This window comes from Carassius carassius, chromosome 37 (genome assembly GCF_963082965.1).
Source record: "Carassius carassius chromosome 37, fCarCar2.1, whole genome shotgun sequence".
Classification (NCBI taxonomy): Eukaryota; Metazoa; Chordata; class Actinopteri; order Cypriniformes; family Cyprinidae; genus Carassius; species Carassius carassius.
In genome coordinates, this window is record NC_081791.1 from 15,595,911 (window position 1) to 15,614,534 (window position 18,624).

Genomic DNA, 18,624 nt, shown 5'->3' on the forward strand with positions numbered 1-18,624 from the left:
TGGTTTAAATTCATTTAATCCTATAATACCTGTATATAACATACAATTATAATCTGGAAGGTAGTCATATCAACATTTTACAACCTGAACTAATTTACATTTTATGCATGAATGGCATTTTTGATTTTGAATGAATAAATAGCACCTTGAAAGCATATAATTAAAAATATTTAACAAAATAAAATAAAACTTTTACGATATACAGTATGGGTCAGATACACTAGTAAATCCTGTGAAATGAGTGTATTTCTACTGGAACAAACAGCCACTATAATTTATGCACACTACTTTCTACAAAAGCTGAGGGGGTCTGCTTTTCCTGCACAGTCCTGTCATTATAGCTTTCAATGGGATTGACAGAACAAAACAGAACGGGAGCTTAAGTGGCAGTCCAGCCATGTTTTTCTTCACATTACAGCAAATCATTTACTCTCTGCCCTTAGGCAAACGAAGAAACCAGCCAACAAAATTGAAACAGGATGGATTCATTAGATTAGTCAAAGCGGGGTCTAATTCACACAGACAATCTCATTCACTTGAGGAAATATCCATGTCCTTAGTCGCAGCCTAAGTCATGTGTTTCTCGATGCTGTAAACGATTATTTCTCTCCCAAGATCTGTATCTGCTCTGAGGTGTGATAAATGAGCTTTTACTGCTCACATCCATCAGACAGAACCAAACAAACAGAAATGGATGGTGTGTTTTTTAGGGTATGGCTAAGCATCATGTAGGCCCTGTTCACAGTGAATCACTATAAACTGATATTTTATCATTAAAATAGCATAATAGATAAAGCATAACTCTCATCTGACATTCCACAGAGAAATTTCTATTTAACAGGTAAAAAATATAAATTAATCATTACACTGTTTAAAAAAAAGTTCTCTCCTGGCATCTATTAGTTCCATGAAGACCTTTAATATCCTCCATGGATGGCTTTCCATTGCACATTATTTATAGTGGTCAGTGGAAAAAGGTTCTTATTCAGATGTTCTTCACATTAAAGAGCAAATGGAACTGTTCACCGAAAGGTTCTTTGGGGAAGCCAAATGGTCCTTCAGGGGCATCACAAACCTCCTTTTGGAACATTTTTTTAAGAGTGAATTATGTGAGTGATTAAGAATAAGCTGATGATATCATAGATGAAATCATGCTAAAAATAAATGTGTAACAATTGTCATTTTTCTCCTATGTCTTGCTGCAACAAGTCCATCATACCAACAAGGACCTACTCCAAGATATAACGGGTACAGAACTTCTAGAAGCGCAATGATTGAGAATCTAATGACTTCTAGTGAGAATCTCAATTACAGAAAGACTGGAGTTTTTACAGATAAGATGTACTATGGAAAGGACTAGATATTTTTATTTTCAATAACAATACTTCTCTATGGCTTTCAAAACCTAGCTAAACACGATTCTGGGCACCTATAAAGCATATTTTTATAATACCAGAAAATGCTTTCTAGTTACAAGACAACTCACTAGATTTAAGCCTATACGTTCTCAAATGTTTCTAACACCATTCTGTGAGAGAGACTTGATAATGAGACATCATTTACACCCTTGTGCTGTTCCAAACCTGTATGACTTTCTTTCTTCTGTTAAACACTAAAGGAGATGTAAGGCGGAATGAGCCTCACTCACCATTTACTTTGATGGAAGAGAATTGAATAGACTGTCTAACATCATCTTTTGTGTTGCACAGAAATAAAGCCGTGCAGTTTTGGTACAACATAAGGGTGAATAAATGATGGCAGAATTCATTTTTTGGTGAACAATCCCTTTAACTTTTGCTCTGATTTAACAGTTTATGTTGTGCTGATGTAAATGGAGAATGACGGAAAGCCATTCTAACTCATTTATACCCACAGACAGTTGCAGTGCACCTGTTTTCGGTGCACTTAAATGGAAACGAAAGCAATTAATTTGAGATAATATAGCATGACTGTAAAACACTAGTATCGACGGCTTTATTTGAAAAAAAAAGTATCATCTTAATTTAATCAATATCATCAGCATCATGTAGCGTAAAAAGTAACAGACAATTCAAAGCGCGCACGTTTGACAGACACATGCTCTTACCTTCAACAGCCCACACAATCCGAATTAGCCATAACAAACGAATTATATCCATAATTGCCGTGAATTTGGGCATTTGACTGTAAAGACCTAGAATATTCATTGAAAACTTGTCCGGCAGGCCATCTGTGAACACACTATGATCGCAAGCACTCGAATAAACCCCATTGAACTGGAAGAACTGAAGCAAGTTTGGACGAAACCAATGAAACGCAGACGAGGGGACGGGAACGACTGTATGACGAGAGTGATGCTCAACACCGTGATAATCTCTAGTGTCTGAAAGATAAAAACTGTTATTATATTATACTGTTAATTATATTATATTATATTATATTATATTATATTATATTATATTATATTATATTATATTATATTATATTATATTATATTATATTATATTATATTATATTAGTGAATTATCTTCTAAATAAAAATTTAAATGTATTGATTTGCATTAATTTAATGCATTTGCATTAATTTATATATATTATTATTATTATAATTATATAATAATACTTATAATAAACTGTTCTAAAAATAAAAAATAAAAATCTTAAAACTGGAATAATAATCTAAATAAAAATTAATAAATCTGTTAGCATAATAAGATTTAAACCGTAGTTTATTTTTTATTATTTTTAAATGAATATTTTTATTGATTTTTATTTTCTATACATTTTAGCAGCTGGTGAAATGTACAACGTTATCCAATAAATGATGAATAAATGACTAATAAGTAATAAATAACACAAAAGTCACAGAAAAGACACTGTGCACTGCGGCATTTAAATTAAGGAAATCATTATTTATTACGGAATTTGACATTAGCAGCATGCTTCTATTGGATTCACAAGCCAAGTAGTTTGCCAGGAATTCATTTGGTTGATCAATGACACTATAAATTCATATTATAGCAACAGTGCCCCCTGGAGTTTGGGTGAAAAATGTGCTGTCTGGGCGCAGGGGGGTTGAGGGGGTGAACTGATAGAGTAACACATGTGGTCGTCTATCAAATAGTTCTCTAATCCCTTGAGTCACTTGCAGTTTTATGGTTTTGAAGATTACGCAGATGATAGATCACACAAGGGGCTGGTGTGAAGAAGACAAATGGCCTCGTTTCTCAACACCTTCGCTCGTGACCTTTGACTCCCATGTGAAAACTTCCATTAGTACTTCAGCCCTCATACATGGATAATTGCAATCCTGGTGACTTTACCTAGTGTATCACTGCATTTCAGATATCATTTCAGATCCTGAATATTGGAGCTGTTAGCATAGTTACAATTAAAAATGTCCGTTTTTCTTTTAGTACGTTCGGTCAAAAACATAAGAACGAATGAAATTAATAAATAGGCTTCAGATTGTAAATCACTGTCACGCAAGTCATAAAACAGTATAGTATGCACATTGACTGATGAGGAAAATCATAATGACTCATTAAAAATAGAGCATGATTATACACATTTCTGTGAAATTCCAAATGGCATACAACAGATGTCTTAGCAAGAGCAAGAGAGGGAAAGACCACAGGAAAGAGAGAGACAGAGAGTTAGGGAAAGAGAGAGAGGGGGCGAGAGAGGGAGGAAATAGAGCAGAAGAATATGGAACTGACATAAAGGAATCTAGGATAATTCAGCCTCAAGATGAGTGAGGACTGCAAAACGGCAGACTAGAAAATCCAGGGGTCGTTTCCATGGAAACCTTTGCCTAGGGAGATTGGCGTCCCTCCTGTCTACTAATACAAGCAGAGCGCAGATTGTAGGTCACATATGGCACCAACAACCCAATCAGGTCTAATCTGTCTTGACTTGAGGGTCATGAATTGAACCATGAAACTGGTTTTTACTCTGGCTCATATCACTGACTGTTATATATATGAATCACGTTTTTAATACAAGACCGTGAAACACTGTTAAACCAATTGATTATACTACAGTTTTAAACTGCATCTGGGTGTGTTTTAATAAGAGAACAAATGGTCCTCGTTTAAGCTCACAAGAGAACAGTGACATCATACAGTTGCACTCTATAATTAGTCATAATAATGAAAAGTAGCTTATTTTGTCCTGAATGGTGACTAAAATGCTTCATTCTGCTTAATAATTCGAATTAATTACGTTTCACTGGGCTTAATGAAATTTTTTTCATTAGAAAGTTTCAATTTCTTCTTCTTCTTTTTTTTTTTTTTTTTTGTCACTTGGAAACATGCCTACAGTATTTTGTCTTTACTTCCACTCATCTGTGTAAGTGATTACTGGGTTATTTTGGAAAGTGACCATGTGTCTCTCAGGCTCCAGTGTTCAGTCATAACCGGACAGGGATGGCGATGAGCCAGTTTACTACTAATTAAACACTCCTATATATATAGAGAGAGAAAGAGAGAGAGAGATAATACACATTCATATTCACATATATTATATTTTAAGATTTATTTTGTCATTATTATGTATGAAATATCATAATAATATAATACAAATATAATAATGTAATAAAAATATTAAATAATGTATATTTGAATAAAAGATTATACACACATGTATATTATACATAAAATACATTTACAGATATAGAATACAAATACAGAATAAACATTTTCAACATATTTAATACAATTTTAAATACAGTATTTAAATTAAAAAAATTTAAATCAATAAAAAACAAAAAACAATAAATCAATTAATTGTATCCAAAATAAAAGTTTTTTGTTTGCATAATATATGTGTGTACTGTGTATATTTATTATGTATATATAAATACACACACATACAGTAGATATTTTGAAAATATTTACATGTATTCACGTCTATATTTATATTCAGATAATTTATACTATAAATAAATATATTTAATATATAAACAACATATTTTTCTGAAATATATACATGCACATATTTGTATTTATATATACATAATAAATATACAGAGTACACATACATTACAGCCCAAAAGTTTGGACACACCTTCTCATTCAAAGAGTTTTCTTTATTTTCAGGACTATGAAAATTGTAGATTCACACTGAAGGCATCAAAACTATGAATTAACACATGTGGAATTATATATGGAATTATATACATAACAAAAAAGTGTGAAACAACTGAAAATATGTCATATTCTAGGTTCTTCAAAGTTCTCTTGATGAGTTCCCAGAGAGATGCTTAGCACTTGTTGGCCCTTTTGCCTTCTGTCTGCGGTCCAGCTCACCCCTAAACCATCTCGATTGGGTTCAGGTCCGGTGACTGTGGAGGCCAGGTCATCTGGCGCAGCACCCCATCACTCTCCTTCTTGGTCAAATAGCCCTTGATGCCTTCAATGTGACTCTACAATTTTCATAGTCATGAAAATAAAGAAAACTCTTTGAATGAGAAGGTGTGTCCAAACTTTTGGTCTGTACTGTACATATATTATGTAAACCAAAACTTTTATTTTGGATACGATTAATCGCGATTAATCATTTGACAGCACTAGTTTAAATATTAAATAAAAATGTTTAATAATACCTGTACAAATGTAAAGTTCTACATAATCAATACAGTCACATTACTGTTTGTAGCAATGATTCAGCTTTAAAGCCTGAGACTAACCAAGCTCAAAGAAGGTCAGCACCCCTTAAAGAAGGTCAGAGCGTCTTGCTCCAAACTCTCCCATGAGAGCACAGACCTTCAAAATACTCTCTATTGTGAGTGTAGAAGCAAACATGACACCCAACTGTGCCATTTTGATGGCTTCTGATAGTAACACACACTAATACGGGTCTGGCTTTCTAATCCTGCTGCTCTAAATTGGAAAAATTGACCTTGCTCACAGAGGTGACTCAGATCTGCTCTCTTTGACATTTCAGGACTTAGCAGAGTTTTCTGTTAAGTTGAACAAGGCCTGGAGGATGAGCAAATATTTCATGAGTAATTTAATATCTGGAGCATGCACATGGTCCTCTGTGAATTAGACTCTGAATGGTAGGACGGTATCAGTTGGCAGCACCCCAAGTCTTCAGTTTTCGGGAAAGTCATCAAGGTATTGGCTCAAAGAATATGTGAAAGAAAGAAACAAAATATTTATTTAATAATATATTTTTAAAAATATACAAAGATATATATATATATATATATATATATATACAGTGTTGGGGAGTAACTAGTTACATGTAACGGCGTTACGTAATTTAATTACAAAATAAATGTAACAGTAATCAGTTACAGTTACTAAGAAAAAATGAGTAATTAAATTACAGTTACTTATGAAAATTGTAACGATTACAAAGAGGATTACATTTGAATATTTACACACATCCACATACAGCTTATACTTTCCCAAATTGCACTAAGACATATGGCCCATAATCTCCGAGAAGCGGAAAACACATTCGTAGAATCCAGTCATAAAAATGGAATTCAGCCTATAATGACGCAATATGCCACATTTTGGACGAATAAATCAAAAGTAGGTCAGTACACTTGAATCAAAACCCGATATGGACTGATGTCTGTGAATATTAAGCCGCAAAAAGACTGAATATGAATCCTGCACGTTCTGCGTGTCTGTGGAAATCAGGCACTGACTGGCCATCGGGAGAACCGGGACTATTCCCGGTGGCCTGGCAGACGATTTGGCCCTCTACTTTAATATTGTTATTGTATAATTGCAGGCCGAATATACTTAAGCGATTATTTCCGAATCCGCCATTCGATAATTAAATCTCTAATAAATCATGAATCGGTTAGTCGTGACTGGCGATGGTTGGGCTCGCGCGCTCTCCGCGCCTCCGCCGAACGGTTTGGATCAGATTCCGAGTAATCAATGCGAGAGAGAGAGACCGGAGTGAACTGTGTAAGCGCACAGCTGGAGCAGAGAAGCGACACTTCTGTTCAGGGTTTCAGGTGCAGGTCAGTTTCATCTGTAAATATGCTAACGTAGTTTTGTCTTTGTTTACTTAGTCAAGCAGCAGCAGCACATTGCTCGCAATCACTCAAAATACTGTATAAACGACGTCATTAATATCTATTGTAATGTTACAGTAGTAAGTTAGCAGACAAATCATCATATTTTATCATAGGTTTAGGGGGAGCTAGTGCATACAAAAACACAACCCTTAGGAAAATTAATGTAGCCTATGGTATGGCACTAACCGTGGTTTAATTATGGAATTTGTAGTAAAAATAAATACAAGTGGTAATTCATTTGCCAAAAAAACAAAATTGCACTTACAAAACATGGTAAAAGTCAAATAAAAATCTTCAGTATTAAAGTCATGAGAGAGATGAATGGATAATGGAAGTGAAGGTGCAGTTCAGGAGAGAACTCTTAATTACGTTGCAAGTCCTCCAACCTAAGGATTCAAATCTTTTTCATGTCAGGTCCAAAAAAAAAAAATAGGGTTGTCCATGTTTCAGAATGGGTTGTGGGTTTATGAGTGTGAGATTTCCCAGCCTATTTTTTTCCCCAGTCCGCCCCTCATGGAAATTAATCTCTAGAACAGTCACTTCATGAGCATTTTTTACTTATTTTGAGAAACTATCATCATATCATATACAAAGAGACAGCAGTGTTTCAAAAAGACACCAATGTTTCAGGAGTTTAGTACACAAAATAGTACACATGCTTATTAGATAACCGTATTTGAGTTGATGTATATGCTTTTATTTTTTTATTAACTATTTTTCTCCAAACCATTGTTAGATGCAGTTAGATGCCTGTAGTTATGCAAAGATTTGGTTTCAAAAACAGTATCTATAAACTATTTATTTTGATTTTAAATCTGCTTTGAACTTCAGATCAATCTCTAAGTAAAGTCTGATTGTGTGGTGGATGTGTTCAAATGTGATCATCTTAATTTAAGTGATGAAGGATGGTGAAAGTTTGACAGTATTGAGCACTACTGTAAGGTTAAACCTGCATGGTGTAAAATGGTTGAAGATGATTAACAGTTGCAAATTAACATTCATTAGAAATTTATAAAAGTAATCAAAATGTACTCAAAAGTAATTAGTTACATTACTTTATTAAAGTAATTAAAAAAGTTACACTACTATTACATTTTAAATAGGGTAACTTGTAATCTGTAACCTATTACATTTCCAAAGTAACCTTCCCAACACTTATATATATATATATATATATATATATATATATATATATATATATATATTCTATAATAGGTTGCATTAACAAGGCCTAAGGCCAGTAAGCAGAGTTTACAGTCCATAGGCATGTTACATTCAATCAAACGGGAAACAAATGTAGTAACCTCCTTCCAAAAAATCTGAAGTTCCGGACACTGCCTCATACAATGAAGAAGAGTGCCCTTGTCTACACCACATTTTACACAGACATGAGGAATATTAGAATTAAAATGGTGAAGTTTTACAGGAGTAATATAGGTTATAAATAATGCAGCAATCTAAACCTGGTGTTAATAGTTTGCGTCTGTGCCAACAGGCAAGAATTGTTCCACTCATCATCTGAAATTTCTGTTTGTAAATCAGTTTTCCATGCTTGTAAATAAGAAAGACTACTTTCTTTTGAGGAAAGTAGTAAAATGTTATAAAATTTGGAAAGCAGGCCTCTACTCTGATGATGGTTAACGGCTATATTCTCTATAGTGGAGAGTGGGGGTTTCACAGTGGACTTTAGTTGGGTAGTGATGAAACTTCTAATCTGTAAGTACTTAAAAAAGTGTTTTTTGGGCAAGCCATATTTATTTACCAATTGCTCAAAAGACATCAATACTCCTTCACTATATAGGTCACCAATTTTATTCAAGCCATTATTCAGCCAAATTCTAAACCCCATGTCTGTTCTTCCTGGTTTAAATCTATAATTTCCCCAAATTGGCGACAAACATGAGAGCCTAGATACCTCCGAAAAGGCAGAGTGAGATTGGTGCCAGATTGATATTGTGTTTTTGAGAAAAGGATTTTTAATATCTTTTAATAATTGTTTAATTTCGGCTGCATAAAGATAAGATGTCATGGGTAGCTTCAATGTATTGTGCTCAATGTGTATCCAAGATGGTGTATCATTGGTAGAAAAATAATAAGTAGCAGCACAAAGTTGAGCTGCCCAATAGTACAACTTGACATTAGGCAATCTAAGCCCCCCTCGGTCATAGGGCAGATATAGAAGGGAGAGCCGCAGCCTGGGAGGTTAACTATTCCATATAAATTGGAAAGGGTTTTATTCAATGAGGAAAAGAAGGATGCTGGAATGTGTAAGGGGATGGACTGGAAAAGATATAAGAATTTTGGGAGAATTGACATTTTAATAACATTAATGCAACCTATTATAGAAATTGGCTTTCCACCCCATCTTTCTAAGGAGTCCAATACCTTTTTTACTAAGGGATTATAATTAATAGATACAATTTTCTTTATGTCAGGATTTATTTTAATTCCCAGGTAAGTGAAGCCTTTAGGTACATGTAAATTGTGTTTGTATTGTAGGGTTATTTTTGTTCAGCATTAACAGGGAGCTTTTCTTTTGGTTAATTTTATACCCTGAGAATTCACCAAACATCTTCAGAATTTCGCCAACAGCCTGTACAGACTTCCCTAGATCAGTTAAAAACAAAACGACATCATCTGCAAAAAGAGACAAGCGATGCTCTGTTCCTCCGATTTGAATACCAGTAATATCAGGGGAATTACGTATTGCTATAGCGAGAGGCTCGATAGCAAACAAGAAAAGAAGGGGCGATAATGGGTATTTACATAGGCTAAAAGTTCTCAATGACTGGCTGTTTGTTACAGCTTCTTTTCTTTCATTGCCATTTGGCTATGGGCTCTGTATATAGTAATTGAATCCATTTAAAAAAAAAATTCTCCCAAGACAAATCTTTTGAGTGTCCCAAAAAGATAACACCATTCGATCATGTCAAACGCCTTTTCGGCATCTAATGACAGAAAGGCATGGTCCATGGCAAATTGTTTTTCGTAAGAAAAAGAATAATTAAACATAATGATAATAATATAATGCTCAGGGTACACAATTGATTTTGCCAGGTATGACTAGCAGATTGACATATGTTTATGTTATTATATATAGGATTGTGTGGGCACAATAAAACCACCACCAAGCAGTCACAGCTTGAGCAGACAGGCTGATGGTATCGATCTCACCGGTTTAGTCATGGAGCCCGAGGGCAGCTCACTGCCATGCTTCAAAACCAGGAGGATGAGATCAAATAAGTAGTTCAGTCAAGCATATGGCTACCAGTCAATAATTCTCTTTTTATGGCACTGATATCCACTTCACGCCTGATTCATTATTGAACTGGCTCCCAGGCACGTAAGCGATGCAATGAATCTGATATTGTGTCAAAAAGCCGATTAAATTACTTTTATAAATGTTGTTATATTGCAGCCATTTGCTAAAATCATTTAAGTTCATTTGATTATACTGATTGGACTTGATTAGGAAAGCCACACACCTGTCTATATAAGACCTTAAAGCTCACAGTGCATGTCAGAGCAAATGAGAATCATGAGGTCAAAGGAACTGCATGAAGATCTCAGAGACAGAATTGTGGCAAGGCACAGTTCTGGCCAAGGTTACAAAAAAAATTTCTGCTGCACTTAAGGTTCCTAAGAGCACAGTGGCCTCCATAATCCTTAAATGGAAGACGTTTTGGACGACCAGAACCCTTCCTAGAGCTGGCCGTCCGGCCAATCTGAGCTATCAGGGGAGAAGAGCCTTGGTGAGAGAGGTAATGAAGAACCCAAAGATCACTGTGGCTGAGCTCCAGAGATGCAGTCGGGAGGTGGGAGGAAGTTGTAGAAAGTCAACCATCACTGCAGCCCTCCAACAGTCTGGGCTTTATGTCAGAGTGGCCCGACAGAAACCTCTCCTCAGTGCAAGACACATGAAAGCCCCCATGGAGTTTGCTAAAAAACACCTGGAGGATTCTCTGATCTGATGAGACCAATATAGAACTTTTTGGCCTTAACTCTAAGTGGTATGTGTGGAGAAAACCAGGCACTGCTCATCACCTTTCCAATACAGTCCCAACAGTGAAGCATGGTTGTGGCAGCATCATGCTGTGGGGGTGTTTTTCAGCTGCAGGGACAGGACGACTGGTTGCAAAAAGATGAATGCGGCCAAGTACAGGGATATCCTGGACGAAAACCTTCTCCAGAGTGCTCAGGACCTCAGACTGGGCCGAAGGTTCACCTTCCAACAAGACAATGACCCTAAGCACCATACTTGGCTGTATGTCAAAAGCTGAATTAATATAAGGGATTGGTAAAGTTCAAAAGTTTAAACAAAGAAAAGTTATGAGATAAAAAAAAAAATATATATATATATATATATATAACCTAAATGAACAGAATGGATGTGTAAAGATCAGGAGTGAGGCTGTTAAGACGGATATCTTCAGATTATGACGTGCAGGCCTGCAGTTGGTCGAGAGGATGCTGAGAAGTCAGTGCTCGGTTTATTGTTAAGATTAAAGCATGGCTGGTGAATGGCTAGTAAGCTCTGGTTATGTCTGTATTTTATCAGCTTATGTGGAATTCCACTTTGAATGTTTTTTTTTAAACAAGCCTCTGCATGGATAGACCTAACAGTTGTGGCCGGATCAAACGGAACTCTGAATTTGTCTTAAAGGAGGAAACCGTGTGGTAAGATAATTTATCCTGAGAATATTATACCTTACAGTATTAAATACAGTGGAAATAATATCATGAGCAGTACACAATGCTGTTTATTTTTTAAATCATGCTTACAATAAAGATTACGGTAATCAGTGTAACTTATTTTTATGATTCTTGTTAAAGATAAAATATACATTACATATGTGCAATATATATATATATATATATATATATATATATATATATATATATATATATATATATATATATATTCAGAAGTTTGTGTCTGTGAAACTGTTCTTTCTCATTAAGCCTCCCAGAGAAGACGACCACCCGACTGCAAAGATGAAAGTGAAATGGACAAAATTAGGAATGGTCTTCTTTTTGCTTCTCTCCTTTGTAATGACGGGCTGTTTTATTTGGCAGTACAGACTTCCCAAAGCAAAACCAGGTAAATTAAAATCCAAATCGCTACTGTACAATAGAAAGATTGGGAAAAAGGCCATCAAACCTCAATGAATGGATGGCAAATACTTATTTTGAATAAAAGAGGCATTTTTCTCAGAAAAATAGAAAATCTTGTTCTTTTTTTACCTAATGGTTAGAAATGCCTGACAGCATTTACTGCTTCAGGGAACATCCTTCCATTTGACTTTTCGATCTCCTTGTGCTTAATTAATGGTTTTCAGGAGTTGTCTATGGATTACCCAGAGCTCGACATAGTGGCTTGTAGATTACTGCGTTCCGTAAAGCCTGATTATAACTTGGGGGAAGGGAAAAACAACTTTGTGTAAAATACATGATTATGGACCGAACACCCGCCCCCATACTCCATTTTATGTCAAATGCACTATATTATATAATGATAAATTACATATGCGTGATTCAGGCATTAACATTCAGAACATTCAGAAAAGTTAACAAAAGAACATTCAGGCGTGTTCTTTTATGTACAGCCCCAATGTTTTGTGCTGCCTTTAACACAAAATAGTTTATAATTGTTGTGTTTAAGTATTGAGTATTATATGTTTACATATTTGTCGTAGCGTACATATAATCTTTTTTACTTTGCAGTGGATAAAAGTTATGCAAAAGAATTGAAAGAGGAGAAGATGTGCCCGCGTTTCCCTGAGCCTGTGCCGTTGGAGCACCCGATACCTGTCCTCATGCAAGCTTTGGACAAGGTCAGACCGCCAAGGCATTTATAAGTTATTTTGGTCTGGATTCCTGACTAGAAAAATAAGTTTGATAACTGTTACAAATATGATTTACTCCAGGTGGATGCAATTTTGAGGACCAGCATTGACGCCACAAAACTGCCAGCCATCTCTGCCATTGTAGTATTTAATGATTCTGTATTGTGGAATGGTAAGTTTGGCAGAAGGAATGGAAGTGACCCCACATCTTCACCAGTAAATGAGCACACAATTTACAGGTGGGTTAACATGGCTTTGCACACTTATGATTTGATGATTATGCTCCACCTTCTCTGGCTTAGTGGTGTTTCACGATTAATTAACGTTTAAATGACAGGGCATAATTCGACTATGTATTCTTTTTACATAGGCTATACAGTATATGATCAGTTGATATCAGTGTTGCCACGTCCACAGTGCAGACTTTTGCAGACTTGTGCAGCTTTTATACTGATGCAGTTGGCCTGGTTTTGTTACACAGACTTGGCAACCTACATGCACTTAAAATGTTTAAATAACTACAAGAGTTAGATTACACATTTAATATTAAGGTCACGTTTACAGTTATTCCATAAATGTTAATTTCAAAAGGAATCTAAGCAGTTGCACAGGGGCAAAATTTCCCCAAGCATTACCAATAAAAACTGTTGTTTAAATATCTTTAATGCTAATTGAGAACATTCTTAGTACTGGCAACGTTCTGGCAAGGTTATCTCAAAGTTATGAACAAACTTTTTTCAAGTAATGATAATAGAGTGTTCGTTGAAAGTTATTCGGTCATTAATAATAACATTCTCAAACTGTTAGCAAACATTATTTAAATAAACATTTTTTATTTATTTACATGAAATAATTTTATGAAATATTTTAGTAAACGTTCAAACTTAGATGGTTCAGAGGACATTAAAAACTAACTTCCCCATATTGTTTGCAAAATGATAACATGGAATTAATGTTACCTTAATGTTTTTTCTAATGTTCACATAATGTTAGAAAAAAATTATATTTTTTAATTTTTTTATTTATTTATTCTTAGAACATATTTGTGTGAGCTAATGTATTTGAGTCCCGCAATTTATGAGAAATGAATACATTTGGTGACAACAAATTTAAGCAAAAAGTTGATTTAAAATTCAAATATACAGTAGATATACAAATTTACATTATAAACATTTAGCATTATAAATTTATAGTTACGGCTCCTTTTGTAATGTGCTTCTTTGTTGTTTGTTATGGTTATACCTCCAAAGAATTGCAAGCCTGTCTAAAATCTTCCCCACCTTGATGCTCTACAAACTTTGGGAGGATGGAAAAGTGAGTTCCTTGGATGACCCCCTGGGGAAATATGTTAAGAACTTCACCATAAAAAACCCTCTAGGGAAAAGAAGGAATCATGACTTGAAGGCCACCTCTGATGGCATGAGCAGTAGAGAGGCTCAAGTCCACGTCTCCTCAGTTACCCTGAGAAGGATGGCCAGTCAGCTGTCAGGTGAGGACCACAGTATCTCAAGGGGCTGTTTAGATAATAGATGATGATTAGCGTGTATACGATTAGTGCTGTAAAAATAAAGAAGGTGAAACCTGTAATTAGATCAGCTGTTTTTAGGCTGAGAATTTCCACGGCTACCCTAATCAGCTCTGTTTCCTAACATGACTAAGTGGGTTTGCCTCTAGTGTATGATTAGACCTGAAGGAATGGCCTAACACACTGTACTCAGCTCACCTCACGCTGATGTTTATATAATGTGCCAGAAATAGTGGTGCTGATTATATTGTGTTCAGAAATTGTGATTTCAAGTTTAAGACAGGAAATTGACAATGGAAAGAGTTTTCTTCAAATACAATCCAGTTTTTGAAAAACCATTTGCTTTGGTGAAAAAAAATTATAATCATACTTTTGGGATTTTATATTTCATTATATATATATATATATGTGTGTGTGTGTTAAAAACTGTATATTTTGGATTCATTATTAATTATAGGTTTACCCAGGCGGCTCCGGGCAACTACTTTACTGTGGAAAGGCAACACTCAGGCTGCTGTGGATTTATTACAAGATGATGTTCTCGTGGCTGATCCTGGAACAAAGTAAGCTAGTACAGAAGATAGTATAGTTCTCTCTTCTAACTTGTGTTGAAAGGATGTTTTATGAATTAGAGGAGGTGTAAATAATTAATGACAGCAGATGCAATGAATGCACTTGTGGCTTCTCCCTAGAGGAAGTAATTCTACTCCTCTACTGTCCTCAGATGCCACTACAGCAACCTGGCCTTCTCCCTGCTGGCCCACGTGATGGCAGAGAAGGTAGCGGGGATGGATTATCAGCAATGGGTGTCTGAAAATATCCTGCAGCCACTGGGAATGGAGGACACTGGATTTGAAATCACCTCTCAAATAAAGAAACGGATGGCGATAGGTGTTTACTCAAACGGGTATCCCGCCCCCCTCTATGACCTCGGCTGGTATAGACCATCAGGGCAAATGTACTCCACACCTGCAGACTTAGCCAAACTAGTAATGATGCTTCTGGGGGCATACTACCACCCGGTTCTCCAACCTGAGACTCTCAAAACCATGTTAACTTCTCTGTTTCGCTGTGAAAATAGCTACTTTGCTGAACAAACTGGCACACCGTGGGAGGTCAATGAGCAGTTGGGCTATGACATAATCCGCAAAGATGGAGATCTGGATGGTTATTCAGCCTCAATCTCCCTTGTTCCTCGCTTGAAGCTGGGGTTGGTCATCCTTATGGCTGGAACCAAACCTGAAGATGAGGATCTGGTGGCTAAAGTCTACAGTTCACTCATCCCCGCCATGGAAAGTGCCTTCAGAGATGCACCTCGTGTTTTCAATCCTACTCCTGACCCTGATCCCTACATAGGTTACTTTACTTATAGCAACATAACGTTCTATGAGATCAAAGCAGATGCAGTTGGAGTGCTGTCTCTGGAGCAGTGTGGACCTCAAGTAGACACAATGGTTCCCATGAAGTATAGAAGTTTGAAACTCAGTTATCTGCAGGATAGGGTCTTCAGGGTGGTGTTTGAGAAGGAGTACCCATGTCAGCTCAAACTTAACGCTGCTTGGGTGTCTCTTCAATCTCAGGATGGGCAGCTTTTCAACTTTTACATCTTTAACAAAAAGGGGCTCTCACCAGGTTTTGATGTCCCAGGGTTAAACACTTATAAAGTCACAAGGATACCTCGCAAACCGATTTTCAGTGGTTGAAGAAATCATTTGATCATGCTTTTGAGTTAATAAGCTAAAAGGTGCTCTTCAGGATGAAAGTGTCAAATTCTGAGGAACTTCAACCTATAATTGTACACATTTTAATAAACTTTTGGGTCGAGATGCTGAATGTATATTTAGAATACCTTTTCTTATTTTTATTTTGACCATTTTGAAAATGGTAATTTTTATGTATAGTATCTCCTACTGTTGTTTTCCCTTTCTTCAGAAGGAATATCTATACATAATGGGCAACTGTCCATTCATTTACGTGTGTTTCTAAGAAGCTTGAACTGTGTGTCTTAATTCAAAGTAAAGTGTGTGCCTTCCCTAAGCATTTGCACCTGTGTATCAGTTTCCAAAGCACCCCATTTTGTGTAACCTTGATCAGCACATTGCAGAGTTCAGTTAGTTAAAAGCATATTTCAGCTCTAATACTAATATATTTGTTTTCTAAACATTTTATTCGTCTTTGAATGCAAACCAGTGTAAAGGCCCATTCACATCAACAATAATAACTATAAAGGTTTTAGGCAATTTAATTGAATGAGAAAAGGGAAATCCATTACACAAATAAAATGATATTGACACAGACACAATATCATTTGAATCACTTTCAGAACAATTAAAAAATGCTAAATACGTTCACAAACAATCAGAACCCATCTGACTCTATAGAATTTAAAGGTCCAGATATCAACACTGCAGTGTGTGATAAATAGAGTGTTAAAGTGAGTTGATGTGGATGCTAATACAGTTACTGTTATATTTTTCTTTATAGTTATCATTCTTGGTGTGAACAGGCCTCATTTTAGCATCTTGATTTTTATTGATAATGTAAATGTTATTTTTCTAAATCAATATACTTTTACAAATACACCGTACAATGTAGAAAAACAGGATATACTTATTAAATTATTTGTGACTTACCAATAAAAAATAAATGTATTTGTGCACGCAAAGTCCATCAAAGGCATTTGAGCCAACATATGGTCTTGCTGAGATAAACACTTACTGTAATCCGCTGTCAATGCCCTGTTGTTTCTTGGGAAACAAGTATTGAGGATACTGACAACTGGAAAAATCAAACTGTACATCACCGTTAACCTACAAATCTTGAAAAATCAATATGTTAGAGGAAAGTTCACAAGTAACCATAAACTGGAAAGACACAAACACTTTAGACTGAGAATGTGTTTTATTTTATTTTATTTTATTTTTTTACCATTCATCTTCTTCATGCTTAAGGTGTTCATCTTTTAGGATGTTAAGTGAATGTTTTTTACATCTTGACTCTGGAATCCTACAGCAATTGCAAGTTCCATGTAAGATTTGACAAAACATTCATACTAATAAATAGGCTACTAACTGATTGTGATTGAGCTCACTTTCTCTATGGAGTCAATCAAGCTATTCCTTTTATAAATACAATTGTGTTGAAAGCATGAGCTTGGTCACAAGAGAGCATTATTAATTTATAAATTATCACTACATTGTGAAAATTATGCTGTCTATATAGAGACTGCATGTCCTGTGGACGCAAGATGTCACTGTAACATCACAAATCGGGGCCGAACCATAAACACAAAAAGGTTTGCATATTTTATATGTACACATACAGCGATGTCATTTTTTTTTAATCTAATTCCATTCTTTTGGGCAGTCTTTACAACGTTTATTATTATATCCTTGGCTAACATCCAAGTAGGTTATGAGTTCCGGAAAGCGCATTCCGTACTTCCGTATACACTCGTTGCAAATTCCACTCGCCGAAATCACCCGAAGTAAAACGAAAGGTCTGTCCTGTAGGACTGCTGGAGGCGGCCACAGCGCCATGTTGAACGGAATCATCACACTCCGTGGAGATACTCTCGTCAAAGAGCAGTTGTAAACAAAGTGTTCTTCATTTTCCAAAGGGGGCTCGCCTGTCAAGATCGCCCTGGCAAAAAGAGGCCAACTAGATCCTCGGAAACCCCGGCCGGGGAGGGGGAACAGCCCCCCAACCTTCAGCAATGAATATAAACCACAATAAGCGCTAGCTGGCTAACTTTAACCTGCTACTCTATCAATAAGCTAGTTAGCCTGTTAGCTCAAGCTTTTCCATCCGCTCAGACACCGGCAACCTGCTCCTAAAAGGCCCGGTGTTTACGTAACTCGCCAGCAATAGTTTTTCTTACGTGGACAGTTTAGCCGCTAGATAATTTATTATTGTAAATATCTGTAAAGCCGTGCGTTTGTTTTATTTTGTTTTTTATTTGCGATGAGTTTGCCGCCGAAAGCGGTGCCAAAACCAGCCGCCGCTGGACCTGGACCTGGAACCGGACCAGGACCGTCACCCTCGAGTCAGCTGCGGGCCACCCTGACCCCATTGCCGCTACCGCAGGGGACACCGGTGCCTCAACAGCCGCAGACACAGTATCCTTCTCTGAAAGCATCTCGCTTCATCACAAATCTGTATATGTGTTTGTGTTTCAGAGCCTAGTGAGGTTACCCTGGATAGCTTTTTTTAATATCATAGGCATTCGA

At 36.1% G+C, this 18,624-nt stretch overlaps 3 protein-coding genes across 9 annotated transcripts in view; 2 read left to right on the forward strand and 1 right to left on the reverse strand.

The window, feature by feature from the left end:
• The window catches only part of LOC132118159 (ephrin type-B receptor 2-like), a 76,235-nt gene extending 73,985 nt beyond the window's left edge, over positions 1 to 2,250 (reverse strand). For both annotated transcript variants that reach the window (XM_059527765.1, XM_059527764.1), the window contains exon 1: positions 2,087 to 2,250. In XM_059527765.1, coding sequence (XP_059383748.1) covers positions 2,087 to 2,186 — 100 coding nt within the window. In that variant the 5' untranslated portion in view covers positions 2,187 to 2,250. The remainder of the gene's footprint in view (positions 1 to 2,086) is intronic.
• A 9,086-nt stretch (positions 2,251 to 11,336) lies between these two features.
• On the forward strand, positions 11,337 to 16,432 carry LOC132118160 (putative beta-lactamase-like 1). 2 transcript variants are annotated; one of them, XM_059527767.1, is made up of 7 exons: positions 11,337 to 11,701; positions 11,951 to 12,125; positions 12,749 to 12,858; positions 12,952 to 13,109; positions 14,121 to 14,359; positions 14,853 to 14,958; positions 15,120 to 16,432. In XM_059527767.1, the coding sequence occupies exons 2-7, from the start codon at positions 12,020 to 12,022 to the stop codon at positions 16,096 to 16,098; spliced, it is 1,698 nt and encodes a 565-aa protein (XP_059383750.1). In that variant the 5' UTR covers positions 11,337 to 11,701; positions 11,951 to 12,019; the 3' UTR covers positions 16,099 to 16,432. The 2 variants fall into 2 exon arrangements, with proteins under 2 accessions (XP_059383750.1, XP_059383749.1); XM_059527766.1 differs by having other exon boundaries at positions 11,987 to 12,125.
• Positions 16,433 to 17,885: 1,453 nt separating this feature from the next.
• The window catches only part of LOC132118161 (eukaryotic translation initiation factor 4 gamma 3-like), a 51,388-nt gene continuing 50,649 nt past the window's right edge, over positions 17,886 to 18,624 (forward strand). For all 5 annotated transcript variants that reach the window (XM_059527768.1, XM_059527769.1, XM_059527770.1 and 2 more), the window contains exon 1: positions 17,886 to 18,513. In XM_059527768.1, coding sequence (XP_059383751.1) covers positions 18,359 to 18,513 — 155 coding nt within the window. In that variant the 5' untranslated portion in view covers positions 17,886 to 18,358. The remainder of the gene's footprint in view (positions 18,514 to 18,624) is intronic.